This window comes from Oryx dammah, unplaced genomic scaffold, assembly GCF_014754425.2.
Source record: "Oryx dammah isolate SB20612 unplaced genomic scaffold, SCBI_Odam_1.1 HiC_scaffold_12, whole genome shotgun sequence".
NCBI lineage: Eukaryota > Metazoa > Chordata > Mammalia > Artiodactyla > Bovidae > Oryx > Oryx dammah.
Window position 1 is genome coordinate 51,891,806 of NW_024070196.1, and position 25,675 is coordinate 51,917,480.

The window sequence follows — 25,675 nt, forward strand, 5'->3', positions numbered from 1 at the left end:
TCATACCCCATCCGGCCAGTGTGTCTTTCCTCCCCTGGGAGAAAGCCCTTCTGGAAGCAAAGGCAGATCATTTGTCACCCTGCTCCCACTCAGCCTGACACTGGACTCCATGCACACATGAGTGGGCTGTCATGCCTGGCTTCATGGAGTAGCCACGTCTCAGCCTTGAGCATGTCCTGCCCTGGGGACAGTGGCTGCCAGTGGCCTTTGCACCCCAACCCCTGCCCCGGTACCATCCTCCAGGGACACCATGTGACAATACCGGGGTTGCACCAGTGAGAGGTCATTCAGATGGGGGCATCACGTTCTTGCCCCAGGGCCTTTGCATATGCTGTTCCTTCTCTCAAAGCATCCTCCTCCCACCTGCTCTGCTGAACAGAATCTCACTGACCCGGGAAACCCAACTCATGTCATCTGGAAGCTCCACATTCTATAAAGCCTTTCTGAAATCCCCTCTGAGTGACGAACACCCCCTGGCACGTGAGCACTTCACCTGCCCTTATCTCAGTGACCCTAATGATGACTCTGGACAGCAGGTGGTGTTATCCCCATTATGTGTATAGAGAGACTGAGAGACCAAGGCACAGGTCACACAGCTGAGAAAGGCGTTGGCAGGTTATGACCTCAGATCCCAGGGTGGAACATCACTGTGACTGCCAGCACGTTTTTTAAAGACTTTTTTTTAATGTGGACCTGTTTTCCAAAAAAATCTTTATTGGATTCGTTACAACATTGCCTCTGTTTTATGTTTTGGCTTTTTGGCTGAAAGGCACGTGAGATCTTAGCTCCCCTACCAGGGATCGAACCCGCAACCCCTGCATTAGAAGGTGAAGTCTTAACCACTGGACCACTAGGGAAGTCCTTGCCTGCACATTTTGTGTCACTCTTAGAGTTCTGATTCCTCTCCCCTATTGTTAGTTACCATGCAGTTAAATGGGCTTCTCCTGTGGCTCAGTGGTAAAGAATCCGCTTGCAGTGCAGGAGACGCAGGTTCAATCCCTGGGTCAGGAAGATCCCCTGGAGGAAGACATGGCAACCCACTCTAGTATTCTTGCCTGGAGAATCCCATGGACAGAGGAGCCTGGCAGGCTACAGTCCATAAGGTTGCAAAGAATAGGACACAGCTGAGCACACTCGCACGGAAGGAAGAAGCGTAATCCAGCCCCAGTCTGCCCTGGTGCCTAGCAGGCCACAGGAAGCAAACCAGCAGACACTTGGTCTGACTTCTGTACGGGCGAGTGTGGGCAGGTCATCTACTGTGGAGCTGTGAAGAGCCCAGAAGGGCAGATTGCTTAGATTCCTGCAGTTTCTCAAGAACATTTAGAGTTTGAGTCTGACCTCTTTGTTGGCATCTGTCTTCTTTGTTCTTTAGACATCGTGGGTCTTGCCCAAAGTCATTCTCGGTCACTGCATTTATCCCTTGCTGCAGAAGGAGCCCACAAACCAGTGGGAAAGCTTTGGAAACATGACACTTATTGAACCTAGGTTTTCCCTTCCCCGTCTCCAGTCCTCATTTCGTCCAACCTCTCAAACATTAATTCTTTCTTGTTTTGTGTGTGTGTGTGTGTGTGTGTGTGTGTGTCAGGAGGTGCCCAGATTGGTGTCTTACTCTCTTGAGAGTGTCAACCTAGGTGTTGTGCTGCCCCAGCTGAGCCCAGGGTGTTGTTTCTCTCTCTCTCTCTCTCTCTTTTTTTTTTTTTTTGGCTGGACTGAGTCTTCATTGCTGCATACAGACTGCTCTTATTGCAGAGCATGAGCCCTAGAGCTCTTGGGCTCTAAAGTTGTGGCTCATGGTCTTAGTTGCCCTGGGGCATGTGGGATCTTCCTGGACCAGGAATGGAACCCGTGTCCACTGTAATTGAAATTCTCAACCACTGGACCACTAGGCAAGTCCATAGATGAAGTCTTAATTGGCTAAAAAGATGCTTATCTGGACTGTATTTAAAGCAATTGGATATGTGAGAAGTTGAGTTTGATGCTGGAGGTTTTGCAGGGGGGCTAATAGTCCGACCTGGGCTTCCCAAGTGGCTCAGCAGTAAAGAATCTGCCTGCAGTGCTGGCAGTGCAGGAGACGCAAGTTTGATCCCTGAGTCAGGAAGATCCCCTGGAGGAGGGCATGGCAACCCACTCCAGTATTGTTGCCTGGAGAATCTCTTGGACAGAGGAGCCTGGGCTACAGTTCCTAGGGTCAGAAAGAGTCGGACATGTCTGAGGGTCTGAGCACAATATAGACCCACCTACTGTAAAGAAGTTAACAGCATGGGGGTTATTTGGGGCTAATAATGCAGGACCATCTCTGGCCTATTTATATATACCTCCCAGCTCCATCTCTCCTGTTAGGTGGTTTATTAAAGGATTTCTCTTCCATCTTATGCACTGATTATCCCAGGAGTTCTGGTATATATGCTTTTCCCAGTCTTGTTAGTTATCCAGTAATGCATTAGTGTCTGGGTGATGCTCAGACCTCATACACTTGGTGCCCTGGGGAAGCTGCCTGCCTGGTCAGTCCCTCACTTTTATCACTTAGCTGACACCCTGCCTCCAGTCACCATGAATCCTCACCAACTGCTATCCCCGGTGTGATGCTTCTGAAGTACTATCCTGATTCTGCCACTGCCTGTCTTGGAAGCCTTCACTCAGCTTCCAGTTAATACCATCTGATCTCTCTAGGGGTAACCAAATATATTTACAGCGAAGCCCCTGCCATCTAGGGGAAAGACTCTGATGGGTGATTTCATTTTCCAGATCACTGAGGATATGCCTCCTTCAAGGATTAAAATTTGTTTTCTAAAATATGATTCCTTTAGGTGCAGGTCTTCATCAAATATATTGTTGTGTTAAATACAAGCTGCTATGAATACATTGCCTGCTTATAGTTTTTTAATGAAAAAAATTTTTTTAATGTGGATCATTTTTAAAGTCTATTGAATTTGTTACAATATTGCTTCCATTTTACCTTTTGTTTTTTTGGCTGCTAGCCAGGTGGGATCTTAACTCAGGCCAGGTATTGAACTTGTGTCCCTTGTGGTGGAAGGAGGAATCATAACCACTGAACTGCCAGGGGAAGCCCCTTGCTTATGTTTTCAAAGAGCTTTATTGGTACATAATTCACATGCTGTGAGACCCAACCATGTATCTTACTTTCCTCTTCTACCTCCAAGACCTAGCCCAATGTCAACAGTAGAGTAGGTAACAGTAAGCAGTGGGTGGTAGATTGAACTGAAACTACATGTAAGGTCACCTCCTTTGATAACTCGAGATCTCCTGCTGGGAAGTAGTGTTGCCATCTGTGCCCAGTGACAGGAGCAGAACCAATTGCCCTGATGCTGAAGGGTCCCAGACCGCCAGTTTTTAAAATTGTTCACATCTGTTTTTCAGAGTTTCATTTGTCCTGCCTTCTTATTTTTTTATTATATTTTATTTATGTATTATATTTCATTTTATTTATATTTTCAAGTTGTACCCTTTTAAAAAAATTTTTGGCCATGCAGCATGCAGGATCTTAGCTTCCCATGCCCCTCGCATGGGAAGTGCACAGTCTTAACCACTGGACCAGCAGGGAAGCCCCTGTCCTGACTTCTTGCCAGCCATCATCACTTGCTGCTATCACCATGCCTGCCTCCAGCTACCCCAGAACACACGAGAGCTGAGGCTGCCGCTTGTTAGACCTGCAAGTAAAACAGGAGCGCGATGCTCTTGACTCTTAGGGGATGCGATGCCCTCTTGTTGCCTGGCTCTCGCTAGCAAGAGAACAATCCTTTATTTCCACCAGGCTGATCAGTTTATACATGTCCTATACACAGTTGCTGAGCCAACAGGGAAAATGGAGGCTCCGGAGTTTGAGGGAACCTGCTCAAGGTCACACGTTGGGCTCAAGGTCATGCTGTGGGCTTGTGGCCGAACTGAGGTCAGAATTCTAACCTGGGATCAAGACTAGGTCCTTCCTGTGCCACTGTCCTCACCAGCCTTTGCAGAAAGTGACTCTCCTGTCCTCTCTTTCTCTCTCAGGGGTCCTTGGTGAATTTTGTCATGGTTATTTAAGGAACCTCGTCTAGAAGTCCCAACACGCAGTTCCCCATCGACGGGAAGGCTTGGACTCCAAGATGATTATAAAGGAATATAGGATTCCTCTGCCGATGACCGTGGAGGAGTACCGCATCGCCCAGCTGTACATGATACAGGTGGGTGGTGGGGCCGGGGCAGGCCCCACAGTGCCCACAGCGGCTCTTAGCACCGAAGTGGGGGCGGGGTGGCACCGCGGCCTTCACAGCAGTGTCTGTCCAGTGGGCTCCCTGTCAGTGTGTGAACTGCACCAGAGCTCTGGCTTCCAAGCACGGAGCCAGGCCCATGCAACACGCTGCAGATGTTTGTGGCTTTGGGGCTGTCTCTCCAGCACAGTATCCACAGCGTTCGTAAGACTAGCACTCTTTGTATTTAACACCCATCTTTTCACTGATCCAGACATCATCCTTGCGTTTTGTCAGCTTGGGCTGTAAAATGCTGCAGATGAGGCAGCTTAAACAACAGACGTTTATTTCTCACAGTGCTGGAGGCTGGAAAGTCCAAGATCAAGGTGCTGACAGATTCAGTGTCTGGTGAGGGCTCTCTTCCAGGCTTACAGACGGTCACCTTCTCACTGTGTCTTCACACAGTGGACGGAGCCAGGGAGCTCCTTGGGGGTCTCTCTTTATACTGATCCCATTGTAAGGGCCCCACCTTCATGACCTAAACACCTCCCAAAGGCCTGACCTCCCGGCACCATCACACTGGAGGTTGGGGCTGCAACATATGAATTTAGGGGGATAGGGGACACAAACAGTCAGTCCATAACAACCCATTTGAGAGACAGGAAGGTGTGAGGCCCAGAGAAGTTCAATGACTTGTCCAGGAGCACACAGCCTGCCTCCTGGCTCCAGGTACACACTTTCCTCTCTACCCTAGGCTAAGTGGCTGATTTACAGAGTCACAGATGACTTTGGGGTTTCCCAGCTGGCACTAGTGGTAAAGAACCCACCTGCCAGTGCAGGAGACATAAGAGATGCCTGTTCGATCCCTAGGTTGGAAAGATCCCATGGAGAAGGGCATGGCAACCCCCTCCAGTATTCTTGCCTGGAGAATCCCAAGGACAGAGGAGCCTGGCAGACTCTGTCCACAGAGTTGCAAAGAGTTGGACACAACTGAAATGACTTAGCATGCACACAAAGGGATTTGAGGATGATTGGGCCTGTGAAAAGCCAGAGATGACCACCCCACCCAAGACATTGCTGGGCTCCCTACTCAGTGCCTGAGTAACCTGGAACCCAGGATGGGGAGCCCCAGGATTGGGTCCTTATGGCCCAGATGGGACCAGAGCTCCTGCTCCTTGAGGTCTTGGCTAGGGTCCTGCTCAGTGGAGGGTGGAGTCCCATCCCAGCTTCTCTGCCAGCCTCTTGCTCATTCTCGGTGCCCCAGCCCTTTGCCTGACCTGGCAGCCTTCCTCCCACTTGGGGGACTGATTATGAACCTGCTTCCCTCCTGGCTCTGGCTGTCCGGGGTACAAGGGTACCTCAGTGCCGCCCCTGGCTAAGCAGGCCCCAATCATGGCAGGGCAGGAGGAGCCCGGAAGGGCCTCCACATCCATTCCAAGTTTGACCCAGAGCACTGCATGGAATGCTTGGCCGGGAAGAGAACAGAAGGCAAACTCAGCCTCTCTGGGGGGCTGTTTGCTTCATGCCTCTTCAGAAGCACCACTCGATTCGCTCTTGAACCACTTACCCCATAATTATTCCTAGAGAGTGGGGAGAGGCGAGACTAGCATCAGCCCCCCAGCGCCAGGCACTTGGGAGATGGCTCAGCCTGCTCAAGGACCAGCTGATCTGCCAGAGGATCTGTGTGTCCTGTGGCTTCTTCATTCCTCCTTGAGCCGGCAGGGAGCCCTGGCCCACAGCAGGTGTCTCTCAGCTCTGCTGGGAGGCTGGGGACATCAAGATTCCGGGGGCTGGCTTTCAGCTTCTAGGGTACCCCAGGCTTTTCTGAGTATATAGCCACCTGTGACTCAGGGCTCCTCAAACACCTGCCATCTGTCTGCAGCCCCTGTTTCAAGTTGTTTGTTTTTCAACATCTTTCCTGTACCTCCAGTTAATGTGAAACGTTCCCAGCATCCTGTGTGTTGCCTCCTACAGCCTCACCGACACCGTCTGCCTCCCAAGGCCAGTCGCCGCTCTCCCACTCTGGAATTTATCTTCCCCACCTCTGGCCCTGAAGTTCTGGGGGCGCTCCATCCACTGTGGGGGTGATGGACATGCCCGTTATCTCCACCGTGTGACAGTTTTAGGGGCATGGACCCACATCACAGCTCAGTGACTATACCTTTACATATATATGGTTTACTGTTTGTCCGTTGTACCTCAATAATGCTGTTAAAAACTAAGTTAAGGGACTCCCCTGGTGGTCCAGTGGCTAAGACTTCGTGCTCCCAATGCCGGGGTCCTGGGTCCCATCCCTGGTCAGGGAACCAGAACCCAGATGCCACAACTTAAGACCCAGCACAGCCCAATAAATAAATGAGTAAATATTTTTTTAAAAAAAGAAGTTAAATTCACCAGACTCTTCTGTGCCTGGCTGTGGCTGAAGGTTGGGCTACAGAGATGAATGAAAAGCGCTTTCTGTGCTCTAGGGTTGCCTGCAGGGAGACAGATGTGTATGCAGCCCACTGAATAGAGACCAGAACAGTGGGCCTGGGGGCACAGGAACCCGGTGCTCATGTGGGCTTGGGGCCAGTGCTCCAGGAGGGCCTCCGTTCTGAGCTGGGCCTTACAAGGTGGATGGACCATCGAGGAAGGCAGTTTTGTTTCTGCAGAAAGAAGAGCAAGACCATTCATCCATTGCACAGTGATCCCGCTTGCCAGCTGGGGTAGGAGCTAGGAAGAGGCCTGCCTGCTGAACAAGCCACCTCCTCCCTGAGGTTGTGAACAAGATGGGCTCACGTGTCACACTACCTCGCACCTGCCTGAATGAAACTCAATATACATGTTGTTCAAGGTTTCAAAAGAAGAAGAATTGGTCTGTCTGGCGTAAAGTGAGGCTTCCATCCTTGGAGGTGCTCAGCAAAGGGAGGAAGTGATCCGAAGCGGCTTGGCCAGGACCCTGGACAGCTCTGAGAGCTGCCTGATTGGCCGGGGGTCTTTGGATTCTTGGTCTTTGAATCTTTTAAACCCACCTCCTCCCCATTCCTTCCCAGGGCTTTTTCTGCACCAGACGCCTGGCGGCCCACATTTCTCTCTTGCAGACCCCAGGCTCCAGGGATGGGGCAGGGGAGCACAGGAGGAGGGGAAGGTTCTCCACCCAGCCTGTGTGGGTAGAGTAGGCAGGGGGACCCGTCAGGTCTCACCCTGGGCATGTGTGCCCCTGGGAGCCGGGCCTATCTCTCCTGCCCATCCTTCCATAGTCCCCAGGGAAGGCACCAAGTGCTGCCTGCCCTCCCCTCCTCCTCTTCTCCCCTGCCCCACCCCTGGGACCTGGAGTCTGTGCAGCCCCACTAAGGCCAAGCAGGCCCCACCCCCATCCCTGCTCCCTCTCTGTCCTCTGCCCTCCGATCCCAGCTGGCTGGGCACCTTCAGAGACTCCCTGTGCCCTGGCCCCTCCGACCTGCACATCCTCTTCTTGCTGAGCCACCTGGCACCCCAGACCTTCATTCCATGCCCTGGGGCCGTCATAACAAACCACCACAAACTGGGTGGCTTAAAGCAATGGAAATGTATTCTCTCAAAGTTCTGGAGGGTAGAAGTTCAAAATCAAGGTGTTAGGGGGCTATGCTCCCTCTGAAGGCTTTGTGGGGCCGGGGAGAATCCTTCCTCGTCTCTCCTAGCTTCTGGTGGTGGCCAACAATGCTCGGCATTTCTCGATGTAAGTCTGTCTCCTGCAGTCTCTGCCTCCCTTGTCACATGGCCACCTGACCCTGTGTGTGTCTGTCTCCATCTTCCCCATGTGTGTGTCTCCGTTTCCTCTTTCTTTCGCTGTGTCAGGTCCCACCCGTGTCACACAGGATCTTCACTGCATCGCGCGGGTCTTCCATTGTGGTGCACGGACTCTTTTGTTGTGGCATGTGGGCTCAGGCTTAGCTGCTCCTCGGCATGTGGGATCTTAGTTTCCCGACCAGGGATCGAACCTATGTCCTCTGCATTGCAAGGCAGATTCTTAACCACTGGACCACCAGGGAAGTGTCCCCCATTCTCTTTTCTCATAAGGATGCCTTATGAGAATGATAATGAGAATGAGAAGGAAGCCTTCTCATTGAATATAGGGCCCACCCTGAATTGTCCAATCTATTTACATTAAGATGACCTCATCTTAATTAATTCCATCCGCAAAGATCCTATTCCCAAGTAAAGTCACAGTTTGAGATTCCAGGTGGACATGGTCTGGCAGGGAGGCTGCAACCCACTACCCTGGGCTTTAGGTAGACAGGGAGCCCTGCCCCCGATTAAGGTTTGGGGAACTGAGACCAGGCAGAAGCAACCTGTCCAGGATGAGAGAAAGTTGATCGCAGGGTTAGGACTACAGTCTCTACTTGCTCAGTAACTGTTTATGAGCGCCTCTCTGTGCTGAGGTGTTTTCCTTGAGGTGCCCAATGCCGTGGGTGAGCAGGCCCTGGAATCTAACAGGTCTGAGTTTGTGCCGGCTCTGCCATTTAGTAACTGTAACCTCGGACGGGTCACTCTGCCTCTCTGGGCCTCCACCTTCCCATCTGAACATTGGGAGCAAGAGTAGTCCTGCACCTTTCTCAAGGGGCTGCTGCAGGAACTAAAGGAGAAAGAACATGCCAGGCACTTAGCACAACCACTAATCAACAAGGATGCTGTAAGAGGCGGGAGCTTGGAAGGCATCCAGGAAATGGTTGCTGTTTTCATTACGGAATCTGGGCCACATTCCAGGAGCTCCTTTAAAGAGCAGGGAATGGGCATGTCCCTGCTCTGACCCCTCCTTGGCCTCAATCAGGGTCTTTTTTTTTTTCCTGAAGGGGACTCAGTGGCTCTGGACATGGAAATATAGCACATCTCTGTGCCCTAGAGAGAGTCGTGCCCCAAGGATGAGGCAGTGCTGTTGGAGGTGCCTGTGGGCATGGGTGTGTGCCTGCATTCGGGGTGCATGCATGTGTGAGCGTGCGCACAGCTGCTGTCCAGGAAGCTGACCGAAGATGACCTTGGTGATGCCAGCATGTTGCCATGGAAACAGATGCTGGGTTTAAAGTCACCGCACCTTGACCACAAAGGTTTTGTGCAAAAGCAGAAACCTGACCTTTCAGACCCCAGGAAGGACGTTGGAGACAGAGAGACACTTGGGGGTGACCTAGGCGTTCTGTCTCTCGGGCAGTGCCTCCAAGGCCCCTTCTCATTCCTTGTGTTTGAACTCTCTGAAATCTTAGTTGAGTGCAGGAGGCAGGGTTGGTTTTTATTTCTTTGTTTGTTTGATTTCATACCAGACTTATTGAGATGTAAGTCCCACACTGCACAATTCACACATTTAAAGTGTACAGTTTAGTGGCTTTTAGCACTTCTCAGAGCTGTGAAATTATCACAATTTTAGAGCATTTTCATCACCCCATAAAGAAGTCACTCTCCATTATCCCCCAACACCCAGGCCACCAATAATCTACTTTCTGACTCTGTAAATTTGCCTGTTCTAAGCATTTCATAGAAATGGGGTCATACAGTGTATTTCTTTAACTAAACATGTTTTCAGGGTTCAACTGTGTAGTAACGGGTCAGTACTTCATTCTTTTTTATGACCAAGTCATATTTCATTGTATGGATATAATTTATCAGATGTATTATTTACAAAAGCTTTCCTTTCATCCTGTGTGTTGTCCTTTCACTCTCTTGATAGCATCCCTTGATACACAAAAGTTTCTCTTTTTTTGGCTGGGCCTCATGCCACGCAGGGTCCTAGTTCCCAAACCAGAATCGATCCTGTGCCCCCTTGCAGTGTAAGCATGTGTAGGGTCTTAACCACTGGACCATCAGAGAAGTCCCTGTCCTTTCTTAAATCTTGATAAAGCCCAATTTAGATATTTTTTCTCTGACTGCCTATACTTTGGGTATCATATTTGAAAAATCATTGTCAAATCCAAGGTCATGAAGATTTGCCCTAATGTTTTCTCCTAAGAGTTCTATACTTTCAGTTCTAACAAGTTGGTCTTTGATCTGTTTTGAGTTCCTCTTTATATATGGTATGGCATTGTGGGCATGTGGATATCTAATTGTCCCAGCAGCATTTGTTGTAAAGACTGTCCCTTCCCTCATTGAATGGTTTTGGCACCCTTGTTGAAAATCAGTAAATATAGTATGTAAATATTGGATTTATTTCTAACCTCTCACCTCCATTACACAGATTTGTCCTATTTCAGTACTGCACTGTTTTGATTACTATAGTTTTATAGCACTTTTTTTTTTAGTTGGCCACACCATGGAGGATGTGGGATCTTAGTTTCCTGACCAGGGATCAAACCCACATCTCCTGCTTTGGAAGGCGGATTCTTAACCACTGGACTACTAAGGAAGTCCTTATTAGCAAGCTTTGAGATGAGAAAATGTGAGCTTGCCAACTTTGTTTTATTTTCAAGATTGTTTTGACTATTTGAGATCCCTCAAAATTCTGTATGAATTTTGGGATCAGTTTTTCCCTTTCTTCTGAAAAGGCCATTGGATTTTGATAAGGATTACACTGGACCCACGGATTGCTTTGGGGAGTGTTGACATATTAACAATATTAAATCTTCCAATTCATATGAACACAGATGTCTTTTCCATTTATTTAAATCTTCTTTAATTTCTTTCAGTAATGTTTTATAGTTTTCTGTATACAACTCTCGCTCCTCCTTGGTTAAATTTATTCCTAAGTATTTTATTCTTTTGGATGCCATTGTAAATGGAAATGATTTCTTTATTTCCTTTCTGCATTATTTGTTCTTGTGTGTTGATTTTGTATCCTGCAACTCTGTTGAATTCATGTATTAGATCTAACAGATTTGGGGGGGTTTTAGGTTATTCTGTGTTTAAGATTGTGTCATTAACAAATTGAGATAGTTTTACTTCTTTCTTTAAAAAAAATGGTTTTATTTATTTTATTTTTGGCTGGGCTGGGTCTTGGTTTCCGCAAGGACTTTTCTCTATTGCAGTTCTTGGACTTCTCATTGCAGTGGCTTCTCGTTGCGGAGCATGGGCTCTGGAGCGCAGGCTCAGTAGTTGTGGCTCATGGGCTTTGTTATTCCACTGCCTGTGGGATCTTCTGGACCAGGGATCGAACCCATGTCTCCCTTATTTGCAGGCAGATTCTTTACCACTGAGCCACTAGAGAAGCCCCACTTCTTCCTTTATAAAACAAAATTTTTGGCTGCATCAGGTCTTAGTTGCGGCACATGGAATCTTTATTGCAGAATCTTTATTTGCAGCATGCAAACTCTTAGTTGCAGCATGTGGGATCTAGTTCCCTGATCAGAAATGGAACCTGGGCACCTTGCATTGGGAGATTGGAGTATTAACCACTGTACCACCCGGGAAGTCCCTACTTCTTCTTTCCAATTTGAATGCCTCTTACTGTTTCTTTTTCTTGCCTAATTTCTCTGGCTAGAACCTCCAGTACAGTGTTGGCTAAAAGGTGAGAAAGCAAACACCTCCTCCTGACCTGGGGGACGCTTTCAGTCCCAGGAGACTCAGGAGTCAGAACGGAGGAGTTTGCATATGCAGTAATGGGTTCAGAGAGGGAACCGTGGCCCTTCAGTCTTCTGCATGAATGCTGGGACACGTGGAGCCTTGTTGGGAGGAGGTATTTGAGGAGGATGTGTTGAAGTGACCCAAAAGGAGCCAGCCTGGTTGGCCAAAGACCCCCCCTGCACTTAGCACCCTCAGCTGGGTCTCCCGAGCCCCTCCCCTTCTGCAGAGAGCTCCAGACCCACATGTCCCCCTTGCTTTTGTCCCACAGAAGAAGAGCCGGAACGAGACGCACGGCGAAGGCAGCGGCGTGGAGATCCTGGAGAACCGGCCGTACACAGACGGCCCCGGCGGCTCCGGGCAATACACGCACAAGGTGTACCATGTGGGCATGCACATCCCCAGCTGGTTCCGCTCCATCCTGCCCAAGGCGGCCCTGCGGGTGGTGGAGGAGTCCTGGAACGCCTACCCCTACACTCGAACCAGGTGAGCCTGCCCTCGGCCCCATGTCGCCCTCCCGGGAAGCAACCCAGGGGCATAGATACTGGCGCCAGCCCCCCAGACAGTCTCAGCCACCTGGCTCCCAGAGAGCTGAGCCTCCGTTCTAAGTGGTACCCTGAAGGTTCCCCCAGGTTCCCCCTCAGTGGAATAGACAAGACAGGGTAGGGTATACCCCTAGGTACCTCCTAGCCTGCCAGTGAGGGGAGCCAGGAAGGCATGAGTCCAGCGAGGGCCATCTGAGACGCCTTTGCCATCTGGGAAGGCTCAGGGAACACAAACTCACTTTAATGTTTGCCTAGGAATGCAGGACAGTCCACCAGCTGGGAAGAAACAGGAACTGAGGGTAGCCCAGATGGCTCAGAGATTCCCTCCACCCTGACACCTTCAGCGACTATGATGATATTTTATAACAAGCCATGTTGAGCACGGCTTTCTTTGGATCCCCGGGTAGGGGGCACTTTTCACTCTGTGCCCCCCACCCAATGTAACTGAGCACTGCTTGATTAGAAGAGAGAGGGGACCACCCATGTGCTGAACAGGTGGGGTCCCCATGAGTCTCCTGGGGCTTCTTTGTCCAGGTGGGTGAAGGGCCTGGAACTTGCTGGGAAACCCATCCAGGTTGTTCACTTCCCAGCAGCACTTTTCTCCTCTGAGCTCATCTCCAGCCACGAGAGAGAGGCTGTCTCCCTGTTGCCACACCTGGTTTCTTAGGGGACAGGGGAGAGGGTGGCATGTCACACCACGTGCAGGTCCAGATCCAGCCCATTTGGTAGTGTGCCACCTTAACTGTGTCCACACCGTATTCGCACCATGCCTCACACACATGGACACAGGCTGCCAGCCACTTCCTGCAATGATTCCCCCCTCCCCATAAGTCCACCCCTCCCACCGGCCCCAGCTCGGACTTGGCTCTTCTTGGGATGCAGTGAAGGTCCAGGAGGACAGAACAGACAGGCCTCACCCCCCACCCCGGCCTCGTCCTCCGCCCAGCGACCCACACCCCACCCTCCGAGCCCAGGTCCTGGTGGATACTCTCCTTCCCCACAGGTTCACTTGCCCTTTTGTGGAGAAATTCTCCATCGACATCGAAACCTTTTATAAAACCGATGCTGGAGAAAACCCCAACGTTTTCAGCCTGTCTCCTGTGGAAAAGAACCAGCTGACAATCGGTAACCGTCCACCCTGATGCTCCCACCCTGGGAGTGCCAGGAGCCCTGCGGGGCCAAGTTCCTAGCTGCCCTACCCATGGGCCCCTTGATTCCGCCTCTGGTCTCCAGGCCTGGCAGGCTCCAGACTGGCTCCCGTCCTGGGAGGGGAGGTTAGAGTCCAAGCCAGCCTGGTGGGAAGTCGGGGGAGTTGGGGAGGCAGGATGGGTCTCCTTGGCCCCATTTCCCTGGTGTGCCCACTGAGGCTAAGTGCCTTTTCCACTCAAGCCCCTTCCCTCCATCTTTTTGAGGTGTCCCCATCCCCAGAAATGCACGTGTGTGCTTGGGAGCCACCTAGGGCTGACAGCCAAGGGTGGATGTGGCAGGTCGGGCAGGGGCTGTGCACACAGTGGACGCTTTGTGACCCCATGGACTGTAACCCGCCAGGCTCCTCTGTCCCCTTGATGGTGGGCGGCCTCTACTCCACTCCCCTCCAGCTGACTACACCATGCAGGAAATGGGTCCCATTTGTTAAGTCATTTACAAGAGAGGCCCGAGGGACGTCCTTGGCAATCCAGTGGTTGAGACTCTGTGCTTCCAATGCAGGGGATACAGGTTCACCGGTTGGGGAATTCAGATCCCACATGCCGTATGGCATGGCCTGGAAAGAAAACAGAAAAAGAGAGGCCAGAAATCACGGTTTCCATGTGAAATCTCCCAGTTCCTCAAGGCTGACAAATATTTTTAAAATCTTTGTAAATATACCAGCCAGACAAAACACATCAGTGGACCAGCTGCACCTTGACAGCCCCCAGGCCCCTAGGAATGAGCCACTGTGGGTCTCAGACGGGTGTTGGAGGGGTGGCGATGACCCTCAGCCAGTCTCGGATGCCAGGATGGCTTTTCCCTGGGACTCCTCCTTCCTGCCCGAGCTTTTAGGCCCCACTGGGGTTTGGGAGATGCATCAGCTTGCTAGGACCATCAAAACAGGGTACCACAGACTTAAGGGCTTAAGGAAACAGATGCTTAGTGTCTCACGATTTTGGAGGTCAGAGTCACGGTCAAGGTGTCGGCAGGGTTGGCTGCTTCTGGAGTCCCTGAGGGAGAATCTGTTTGGGGTCTCTCCCTTAGCTTTTTTTAAAATTTTAAATATTTATTTATTTGACTGCATCACGTCTTAGTTGCAGCACGCAGGGTCTTTTGTTGCAATGCATGGTTTCTCTAGTTGCAGCACGTAGGCTCCAGAGTGAGAGGGCTCAGTAACCCCGTGGCATCTTAGCTCCCGACCAGGGATTAGACCCATGTCCCCTGCATTGGAAGGTGGGTTCTTAACTGCCTGGCCTCCAGGGGAGATCCCCTAGCTTCCTGTGGCTGCTGGCAGTCGTTGGCGTTCTTTGGCCTGTAGATACTCCACCCCAACCTCTGCCTTCATCTTTACATGCTATTCTGTCCGTGTTCATGTCTATATTCACATTTCTCCTTTTTTTTTAATTGAAGTATACTTGATTTAAAATATTGTGTTAGTTTCAGGTTTTTTTTTTTTTTTTTTAATTGAGCCAAATGTCTCCTTTGTCACAACGTGAGAGACCCAGGTTCGATCCCTGGATCAGGAAGATCCCTTGGAAAAGGGAATGGCTACCCACTCCAGTGTTTTTGCCTAGAGAATCCATGGACAGAGGAGCCTGGCGGGTTACAGTCCATGGGTCACAAAGCGTCCGACCACAACTGTGGAACTAAAAGTTTTACTGCTTTCTCCTTTGTATAACCATGCTGGTTAGATTAGGTGCCCTCCTTTTGATGACTTCTTTCAAGACCCTGTCTCCAAATAAGATCACATTCTGAGGCCGATGTATGCATTTGCCAGGGGACACACTCTACCCAAAACAGGAAGGAAGGGCTCAGGCCCTCTGACAGGTCTTGTCTGGCCAGCTGCAGGCTACCCCCGGAGGCCTCCCGTCATGGTTCATGTCCCAGCCCTCCCTTTGGTGGCCGTTGCCTGCCCCAGTGGACTGGGTATGTGGTCTATTCTGGGAAGGATGTAAATCCCCCTCCACACTCTGCTGCCCTTGGGCTGCCCTGACCCCTTGCCTGTTCCAGTGGGGCTGATGTCTTCCTCTGTAAACCACAGCCCAGACCTGCTGCCAGGAAGATGAGACAGCCAGGGCCCGGGCCCGGCAGAGCCCAACCAAGTGCCATCGTCCCCACACCTCTGAAAGGAGGCTCTCTGAGCTACAAGCCCCGTCCTAGGTTCCTCCTCACCAAGTGTGCACACAGCCCTGTCTGACACATGCATACCACAGGAGCCAGCCCAGTGAGGGTTTTGACTTGGGGGAGGAGGCATGTGACAAGAGGTCATTCTTCCCAGAGTCACTGTCACCCCCCTTCCCCGAGTCAGGTCCTACCAGCCCCCAGTCCTATTTCCCCCGTGCCCAGCACATCCTGGACCGGCTCATGCCTGACACCTCCCTCTGGGCCCTTCAAACGTGGTTTCTGGACTCCTCCCTGCTGTCTGTCTGGGAGGGGCTTCCTAGCAGACCAGCCACCGTCAGGGTGCCTGGCGAGTGATGGCCGATGAGTCCAGCTGCATCCCCGTCACCTCTCACCACGCAGACACTCTGGTGGTTCCCCAAACTGCCCCACTTCTGGGCCAAGTGTCACACTCCGGGACGTTCTCCGCCTCACAGTTCTTCTGCTCCTGTGGCTGAAACGCCAGCTTTTTCTCTTCTACTCACCCCTACCCCACCCCACATCCTCCCTGGAAATTCATCTCCCCCGTGCTCCTCCAGCTCATCACCCGATTTATGCGCTTTGGCAAGTGTGCACAAAGCAGGGGTTTTACTGAAATGATTTGAAAAGACAAGGAAAGACACAGGTCCTGAGGTCAGGGGAGCTCGGGGATCAGAGTGGCCCAGAGCAGCATCTCCACTCCCATGCGGGGCCCGGGGACACATCCAAGCCTGGGGTCCTGCCGAGATTCGGGGATGGCAGGGACATGGGGGAGGAGACTGGAAAGGAGGGGTGGGGTGGAGGTTGGGGCCAAAGGGGTCACTCACGGCAGGGGGGGTCTCCTCGTAGATTTCATCGACATTGTCAAGGACCCCGTGCCCCCCAATGAGTATAAGACGGAAGAGGACCCCAAGCTGTTCCACTCGACCAAGACCCAGCGGGGGCCCCTGTCGGAGAACTGGATCGAGGAGCACAAGCAGCAGGCGTTCCCCATCATGTGCGCCTACAAGCTCTGCAAGGTGGAGTTCCGCTACTGGGGCATGCAGTCCAAGATCGAGAGGTTCATCCACGACACGGGTGAGGGCGCCCGCCTCTCCCTCTGTCCCTCCATCTGCCTGCCGCCCCCACCCGCCCCCCGCGCCTGCGTGGGACTCCAAGTTTCTGTTACCCCAGGGCCCATGTGCAGCGTCCCACCTGGTTTCCCTTGACCACACAAACACTTGTCGAGCACCTACGGAAGACAGGCGGTGTGTGTCCTGCCCCAGACACTCCGGACTAGCTGGAGTTTCTAACATGCGGTGCCCACCCCCATGGGGTGTGACGCCTCCTTCCCACTGTTCATGGCGCCTCTCGGCACCCTGGGGCCAGACCCCAGGCCCTGCACCAGTGTTGCCTCCGCTTTGGGCTGAAAGTCCCAGGGGACAGCGGCTTGGCCATCCTCTGGTCCTCACACCCATGCTGGCCTGGCCTGGAGCAAGTGCCTGGGGAACAGAGGACCAGCAGATCACCGGGGGTTCCTGGTACAGCTAGAGCTGACCCAGGGTCCTCCCTGCCCTAGAGCTACCTCGGCTCCTTCCATGTCCCCCAGGTCAGGGTAGGGGTCAGTGCCCAGGGCCTGGTCTAGCCCCGAGGCTCGTGATTCAGGAGCAGCACCCAGGCAGACACCCACTGACTCCCAGAGCAAGAGTGACTGTGTGGCCCTGAGCAGAGTCACAGCACTGCTGGAAACACTTCCCAAGCGTCACATCAGCTCTCCCTGGCCCGGTAGGGTGGCCACTGTCACTCCCCGCCTCCCCCTTGATTGCAGAGGAGGAAGCAGAGGGCCAGTGCTGGGTGTGACCCCAGATCTTCTGGCCCACCTGTCCTTGTCCAGGCATAACGTGTCATCAGACAGTCCGTCCACCATGAGTGCTGGCTGGCCCTGAGGGTGGTGTTCCTGAGGCCGTAGCCTGGGGCCTGGGAGCACCCTCCCAGGAACAGAGGGTGAGAGGGAGTTCCTTCTAGGCAGACCTTTGGGATCGAGGGATTTAGATAGGACAGCAGGGGAGACAGAGCGGCCTGAGGGAGTCCAGGAGGGGGAATCAGGAGCAAGGGTCGCCGGAGACCAGCCTGGGGACAAGCAAGGACTGGGCTACCCGGGAAGCCGCTCAGTTTTCTGTAGGAAAGCGGGCGGAGGATCCAGTGACGACCCTCCTGGGTCTGCCCCACCCCCGGGAGAAACTCAAATGCACGTTCTGGAATGTTCAGAGCAGCAGGTTTGTAAAAGCAAAACGGACAAACAGTGAAAGTGAGCCAAAGGCCCATTGGCAGGAGAAGGAATAAATAAAATGTGGTATTTCAAACAAATAAAAATCGACCACACAGCAACAAACCAGAAACTCACCCAGAAAAGCAAGTGGCAGAAAAATAACGTGCAGTGTGACACATACATGTAAATGTCAACACCATGTAGACCAACCCAACATATTGTATAGAAAAACATGGAGAGAAGAACAAATGATAAACACAGAACTCAGGATGGACCCTTACGGGGCGGGAGGGTGATGGTGGGGTCCATGTTGCAGGTCACTTCTGCTCCCTTGAAGAATGATGTGTGGGGGGGAGCCGAAGTGCTTTATTTCTTAATTTTTTTTAAGCAGCTTATTGAGGCCTAATTTTGCATTTGTAGTTCTGTAAGTTTGAGCGTATTTGCAGAGTACAGCACATAGTTCTAGAACATTCCACCACCCCCCCCAGAGTCTTTCCCAATCACCCCCACTCTCATCATCACCCAAGGCAGCCCCCATCTGCTCCCTGTGCTCGTGGTTCTTCTGTTCCTTATACCTTTAAAGTATCTTATTTTCTGTCTTCTGTGTATAAGCTATTCCTGTATGCCTTTCTCCTGTTTTATTTTATTTTATGTTTGTTTATGTGGCTGTGCTGGGTTGTACTTGCAGCACATGGAGACTTCAGTCTTCCTTGTGGCATGTGGGATCATTTAGTCTCAGCATTCAATCTCTTAGTTTCATAGTGTGGGATCTAGTTCCCTAACCAGGGATTGAACCTGGACCCCTTGCAATGCGAGCTCAGTTTTAGCCACTGGGCCACCAAGGAAGTCCCTATCGTGTTTTATATGTGTATACCGGGACTTCCCTCGTGGCCCATTGATTAACACTCCGTGCTTCCAATACAGGGGATGGGGGTTCGATCCCTGGTCGGGGAACTAAGATCCCACATGCCATATGGCGTGGCCAAAAGTTTTTTTTAATTAAAAGAAATAAAAACAAATTAAAAATGAATTTCAAAAAAGAAAGGACCAACCTGCTTCAAACTTGAGCTTGATTTTTCTGTGGGAAATTTAAGAGAGGCATACTAGACCAGATAGGAACACTCAGGGAGTCCTCCTCCAGCTCCCATTGAGGGAGGAGACGCCCCTGCCCCAGTTACAGAGCCAGTATGAACTTGGGAGGCCGTCTGTAAGCTGGATCCCTCATTTGCACATGGGAAAATGAACCTGGGGGTTGGAGAGACAGTGGTTTTTGCTGGAGGCCAAGCAGTGGGTGTGGAGCAGAGCCTGACCCGCAGCCTGGGGTGCCTCCCACCGAGGGGTCCCTGGGAGACTCTAACACAGGCCTGTTTGTCTTCCCTGCACCCCTGCCCCTAGGCCTGCGGAAGGTGATGGTGAGGGCCCACCGGCAGGCCTGGTGCTGGCAGGACGAATGGTACGGGCTGAACATGGACAACATCCGGGAGCTGGAAAAGGAGGCCCAGCTGATGCTGTCCCGCAAGATGGCCCAGTTCAATGAGGAGGACAAAGGGGCCGCGGAGCTGGCCAAGAATGAGGCTGCCCAGGACCAGGCCTCCGGGGAGCCCTCCCAGCCCAGCAGCAGCGGTGGGGAGCCCCTGGCGGGCAGGGGTCTGAAGAAGCAGTGGTCCACATCCTCCAAGTCATCTCGGTCATCCAAGCGGGGAGGTGAGCACGCTGCGTCCACGCTGGGGGGTCCCCTGCCCTCTACTCGTCCACACCAGTGACCGCCCCTCAGGGCAGCCCCCATCCCAGGGCGGCTGTGGGGCATTCTAACACTGAAGGTGGTCTACTGTTTTCAGATCCAAGGCCACACCTGTAGGGAGTCAGAACCAGTCACCTCTTTGTAGCCTCTGCTGCAGAGTGAAGCCCAGGGCAACCCCCAACCCTGGCAGGTTCCCCCAGACAGCCCCAGGCAGACAGGCAGGCTGGCCACACAGGAACCCTGCTCCCAGCCCCTCCTAGGACCCGGTCAGCTGCAGCTCTGAGGAGCCAGGCTTCCAAGGCAGAGAGGAGGGGTCTGGGTGGAGTGGGAGGGGGCTACACCCAGCATACCCAGGAGGGACTTCTGCCAAAGGACCTTGAAAGCCTTCAGATACTGAGAAAATCCTTTCTCTGAAACTGATGTGAAAGTGCAGTGGCTAGTGGGAAAACTCAGGGTATTTTGTGTAAAATACCAGGAGTCCCCCTCTACGCCTGCAAATCCAGTTTTTCCTACACCAGGCTTGTCTGTCCTGTGCTGAAGGGATCCAGGGAAACACATACACCGTACCTTTAATCTCACTCCCCACTACTGCCCAGCCTCCCTACCTATCAGCCTCACTGCGGCAGTCTAAGGGGCTTGCTCCTGGGCCAGCCCGGTCAGAGGCACATGAGTGGACCCCAGCCCGGGTGGCTGCCCATCCTGGCCTCATACCTGATAGCCTCCCAACTCTGTGTCCTCATGAGACAGGACTGCACTGTGCCAGGTGGGCTGAGAGGTGAGCCAGGACCACCCTGCCCTCACTCCATCCCCTCTGAGCCCTCCTGGCCCCGCTCCAGCGTCATTGTACCTGCCTGCTTCCGCCTGCTCTTCCCAGGGCAGCTGGGTGCTCAGTCGGTCTGCGGTTTTGCCTTCCAGCGAGTCCTTCCCGCCACAGCATCTCGGAGTGGAGGATGCAGAGTATCGCCCGGGACTCAGACGAGAGCTCGGACGACGAGTTCTTCGATGCTCATGGTAGGTGGGCACCCTGGAGCGCACTGGCCTTCCCAGGAGTGGGAGGGGTGGGATCTGAAAGCATTGGTGGGGATGCAAGTCACGATGGGAATTACCCATGGAAAGTTCTGGGTGAACAGCGGGGTGTCAGGGGCGGAGGCAGGATAAGATGAGGTCACCAGGAGTCTGGGCTCTCATACTCACCCTAACTCTGATCTCAGGATGCGCCCTGGATCTGGCGGGTAAGGACTGTTCTCTCAAATCCCCCAAAGCAAATTTACAATCAGACAGGGACATTTTTTCCATTGTTGTTGTTCAGTCACTCAGTCGTGTTCGACTCTGCCAGCCCACAGACAGCAGCACCTCAGGCTTCGCGGTCCTTCACCATCTCCCGGAGTTTGCTCAGACTCCTGTCCATTGAGTTGGTGATGCCATCCAACCATCTCATCCTCTGCCGAATTTAACTCCCTAAGGGAATTCCCTGGCGGTCCAGTGGTTAGGACTTGGTGCTTTCATTGCCGAGGGCGTGGGTTCAATCCCTGGTCAGGGAACTAAGATCCTGCAAGCTGTGTGGCACAACCAAAAAAAAAAAAAAATTTCCCTCAGAAGCTTACAAAAGTGTAACTTCTGATTTTCTAATTTTTTGTAATTACTGTCTTTTCATGATTAAATTAACACACTTTTTAAAAAAAACTTCAGAAACTTTAGAAAATGCGAACAAGCAGAAAATACTTAAAGTGCCCATTTTCCCATGAATCTCGGAATAAGCACAGCAAGAAAACAGCCAGATGAATCACCCACCTGTGCTGGGAAGATGCATGGCCTAAACATCCTTCCTTCATACCTTGGTTGTTCCTCTCAAGGAAGTAAGAGGGGCTGGCAGGCAGGTTCAAGGAGATAGATTTGCCGTTCCCAAGGCAGGACACGGGCTCAGAAAGGGACAGGGACTTGCCCACGGGCCCGCAACAGTGCAGAGGCAGGTCTGGCCCCTGCCAAACCTGGCAGGCAGGGCGGGGGGACTTGGTACAGGAGGCAGGTGGCCCCTGAGCTGGCCTTTCCACTGGGGCCTCCCCGAGAGTAGGGAGTGGGTATGGGGCATCCCACACTGCCACCCTTCCCTCCAGCCAGGCCAAAAGGGTAAGCCCTTCCTGGCTCTGTGTCCCTGACATGAAGGAAAGACACAGGAAGAGTTTTAGAAAAAGCTGGAAAAGAGGAGAGACAGCAGAGCAGGAGATGTCACCGCTGCAGCGTCCTGAGGAAACCGTCCCAGTGACCCAGGGAGGAGGGACCAGCACATACATGCCAGGGTCCATACAACTGCTTCCTACCCAGGGGTCACGGGGATAAGTTCTCAGGAAAGCAGACACAAGACTCAGGGGTGGAATTGTTCACAGCAGCAGCGCTTCACACTAAGCTGTCCTTTTGTGGACATTAAAAACAGTCAGGAACATTATGGAGAAACAAACTGAAGTCCATCCATATGACGGACTATGCCTCAGGCATGAAAAGGGATGAAGCACTGACACATCGTTGAATCTTAAAAACACCGTGTGGGGACTTCCCTGATGGCCCGGTGGCTAAGAGTTCGAGCTCCCAATGCAGAAGGCCCAGGTTTGATTTGTGGTTAGGGAACTAGATCCCACATGCTGCAACTAAGAGTTTGCATGCTGCCACTAAAGATCCCACGGGCAGCAACTAAGATCTGGAACAGCCAAATAAATAAATACTAAAAAAAAAAAAAAAAGGATTGAAGAAGACTCTTGAGAGTTCCTTGGATAGCAAGGAGATCCAACCAGTCCATCCTAAAGGAGATCAATCCTGAGTATTCATTGGAAGGACTGATGCTGAAGCTGAAACTCCAATACTGTGGCCACCTGATGTGAAGAACTGAGTCATTTGAAAGGACTCTGATGCTGGGAAAGATTGAAGGCGGGAGGAGAAGGGGACAACAGAGGATGAGACGTTTGGATGGCATCACCGACTCAATGGACATGAGTTTGAGTAAGCTCCAGGAGTTGGTGATGGACAGGGAAGCCTGGCGAGCTGGAGTCCATGGGGTCGCAAAGAGTTGGAGATGACTGAGCGACTGAACTGAACTGAACTGAAAAAAATACAAAAACCCCACCATGTGAAGTGGAAGAAGCCAGACACAAAAGACCACATATTGTAGGTACCATGTGTGGAAAATGTCCAGAATAGGCACATCCCTAAGGACAGAAAGTCCACCGGCAGTTGCCAGGGGCTGGGAGAGTGGGGCTGGGGAATGCCTGCTACTGGGGACAGGTGTCCGTGTGGGGAGACAGAGGAGCTCTGGGACCGGATAGAGCTAGTGGTTGCACAGCATTCTGAACGGACCAAGTGCTACTTGAAAATGGTTAAAATAGTGAGTTTTATGTTCAGTGAATGTTACCACAATTTTTAAAAAAAAAATCAAGCAGACAGCAGTGAGAAGCCAGCACACCGCAACTAGAGAGTTAGCCCCTGCTCTCCACAACTAAAGAAAGCCCACATGTAGCGCCGAAGACCCAGCACCGCCAAAAATAATGATAAACCAAAAACATCAGGCAGAAGTCCTGTGAGAAGGTGGCCATGTGTCCGTCCTGTTAAGGAAGAGAGGCCACAGAACCGAGTGGGGAGGGGCACACAGGCCACAGAAGCACGGGGGCCCGCGGACTGGCCACTCTGAGGCCCTCCGCCACTGGAAGCCGGGCCTCCCAGTGACCGACACCCCCCAGGTCCCCGCCCTTGATCGAGGTGCTGAAGCCCCTCTCTTTCCTCCCCAGAGGACCTGTCTGACTCAGAGGAAATGTTCCCCAAGGATATCACCAAGTGGAACTCCAACGATCTCATGGACAAAATCGAAAGCCCTGAGCCAGAGGACTCACAGGGTAACCAGCTGGGGGCAGCAGGGCCGGGAGAGGGCGGCCAAGCAGACCAAGCCCCTCCCTGCCCCCCGAGAAGGAGCACTCAGCCACCCAGGAGGGCTGGGGGGCCCTGCAGGTCATGGCCACACCCTCTGTCTGTGTTGTCTGCTCACGGCACCCACCGCTTCTGTGTTGCAGATGGTCTGTACCGCCAGAGCGCCCCCGAGTTCAGGGTGGCCTCCAGCGTGGAGCAGCTAAACATCATCGAGGTGAGTGCCAAGGTGGCAGAGGGCCAGGGCCGCGGGGGGCAGGGGCCAGGGCGCCAAGGACCGGTCCCAAGGGGGCAATGGAGGCAAAGCTCGGCACCCACAGCCTCACATCCACGCCGGCCTGGGCACCACTGGAGAGAGGCCTGGGACCCACCCCCTCTGAAGTTCCTGACAACCAGTAGGGTCTGCTCCAGTAGGACAACTCCCCCCCAAGGAAGGCCTTGCCCCTGCATCCTGGAGAGTAAAATGAGAAACTTGTAAATTCCAGATCAAAAATAAGATCTTCACCTTGTGCTCAACCTGTCTGAAGTCCCTGAAGAAAAAAAGATGGAAGGGGAGGAAACGAAAGTCACCTGAGCAGAAGTGATGTGGCTGGCCGTGGCCACCCTGCTCTCAGTGTGCAATAAAGCTGTCTTGGTAGAGCGCCTGTGTCCGCTTTGGGGGTTCTTTGCACGGAGCTCACGCCCCTTCTGCTCCTCCACCTGCGGGCGGTCAGAGCTGTTTGCGTTCGGGCAGGAGCCGGGGTGGAACGGGGTCACCGCGCTGCTCTGGCCTCTAGTTGCCCAAGGTGGAGATGGTACCCCTGGGGACTCAGGACCCCTGGGGAGTTTGGACTACGGGTTGATGGGGGGCGTCCACACTGCCCTCTCCTCTTGGGGTTCTCTTTGAAGTCTAAGGTCGAAGCAAGCTTTCCTAGAAGGGTAACTGGGACAATGGGAGTTGATTTCCGGTTGCCAGTTAATGGTGATGAAGCAAAGCGAACCCCCTCCTCCCCTTTTGTGCACACAGCTCTGACAGCCGCCTCCCCCGCCACCCCACCCGGGAGGGGCAGAAGGGGCCTTGGGCTCTGGATCTGCCTGTGGATGCGCATTTGGGCCCAGCACCGATTCTGGAGTACCGCCATCCTGAGTCGGATCCCTTTGCTTGCAACAGCCCCCAAACCGGAGCTCCTCTCTCAACCTTGGGGAAGGAGGACGGCTTTACAGAGTCACTGATGGGGCCGTCCTGGCTCCCCAGAGCTGGCTCCCGGGCCCTGCCTCCTGAGGGCTGTGTTCCCACTAGATTTCGAGTCTCAGGCAGGGCATGCTCTGGTAGAAAGCAGTTTGTACAGGAGGAAAGTTGTGTCTCGGGCTGGTCAGTGCTGGGTCCCGGCAGCCAGGCCCAGGCAGGCTTCCCCCACCGCCCAGCCCTGCCCATCCCAGGTGACTAAGGGCGTGTCTGGGTGACCAGGAGGCTGCTCAAATACATTCCTTCCACGAGCCCTTCGCCCGACCATATTGATTAATCTTTGAGCCCATTGGGCAGCCAATGACCCCACCATGCCTCAGGCCATGAGTTCATTCCCTCCCAGCCCCGGCAGCCATGTGCAGCCCTCGGAAGAGACAGGAGTTGGACCCAAGTTCTGCTGGGTGTGCGTTCTTGCCTAGGCCCCAAGGCCCATGACTGGCTGATGACCAGGCCCCTCCTGGGGATTGATGCAACCCAGTCTTATTTCCACTCCAGGCCGAGGACCGCCTGCCCATCAGCCTTCCTCTCACCCAAAGCCCTCTGCTGCTCAAAGGCTCCCAGTCTAGCCCAATCTGTTCCTGTGGCCTCACTGGTCACTGGGCTCAGTGCCCGTGCTGCCCACCCCTCTCCTGGGCTCTGCATTGACACCTGGGTCCTGCTGCTGCCCACTCCTGCCAGCAGATGGCCCAGTTCAGGGCCAGCTGACCCCCAAAGGCCCTCCAGATGGCTTCAGCCCCTTGTTCTGTCTTGCTAGTTCCTTAGGGAGAGGCCCTTCTCTTCAGCTCCCTTCCCCGACCTCCACACTTGCTGACATCACATGGGCATGGCAAGTACTCAAGAGTGGCTCCTCTTGGGCTCTGGCCTCCTGCAGTCACACACCAGGAGTTGGGGGCAGGGAGAGGCCCCTGAGACTGGGATTACAGCTTGGGGTAGGAGAAGAGCACTGAGCTGGTGGTAGGAGCTCTGGGTTCCAGTCCAGCTTGTCACTGACATGCT

General features: G+C 52.9%; 1 protein-coding gene across 8 annotated transcripts in view; it reads left to right on the forward strand.

The window, feature by feature from the left end:
* PITPNM2 (phosphatidylinositol transfer protein membrane associated 2) overlaps positions 1–25,675 on the forward strand; it is a 120,624-nt gene that overhangs the window by 79,521 nt on the left and 15,428 nt on the right. For 6 of the 8 annotated variants that reach the window (XR_005722926.1, XM_040250619.1, XM_040250618.1 and 3 more), the window contains exons 2-9: positions 4,009–4,181; positions 11,959–12,173; positions 13,236–13,357; positions 16,409–16,636; positions 19,203–19,511; positions 20,464–20,559; positions 23,322–23,426; positions 23,601–23,671. Coding sequence is in view for 7 of the 8 variants with exons in the window: in XM_040250619.1 (XP_040106553.1) it covers positions 4,104–4,181; positions 11,959–12,173; positions 13,236–13,357; positions 16,409–16,636; positions 19,203–19,511; positions 20,464–20,559; positions 23,322–23,426; positions 23,601–23,671 (1,224 nt within the window). In the remaining variant the exon portion in view is untranslated. Of the gene's footprint in view, positions 1–4,008; positions 4,182–11,958; positions 12,174–13,235; positions 13,358–16,408; positions 16,637–19,202; positions 19,512–20,463; positions 20,560–23,321; positions 23,427–23,600; positions 23,672–23,939; positions 24,095–25,675 lie in introns of those variants that run through there. The other 2 variants (XM_040250624.1, XM_040250623.1) reach the window with 2 other exon arrangements.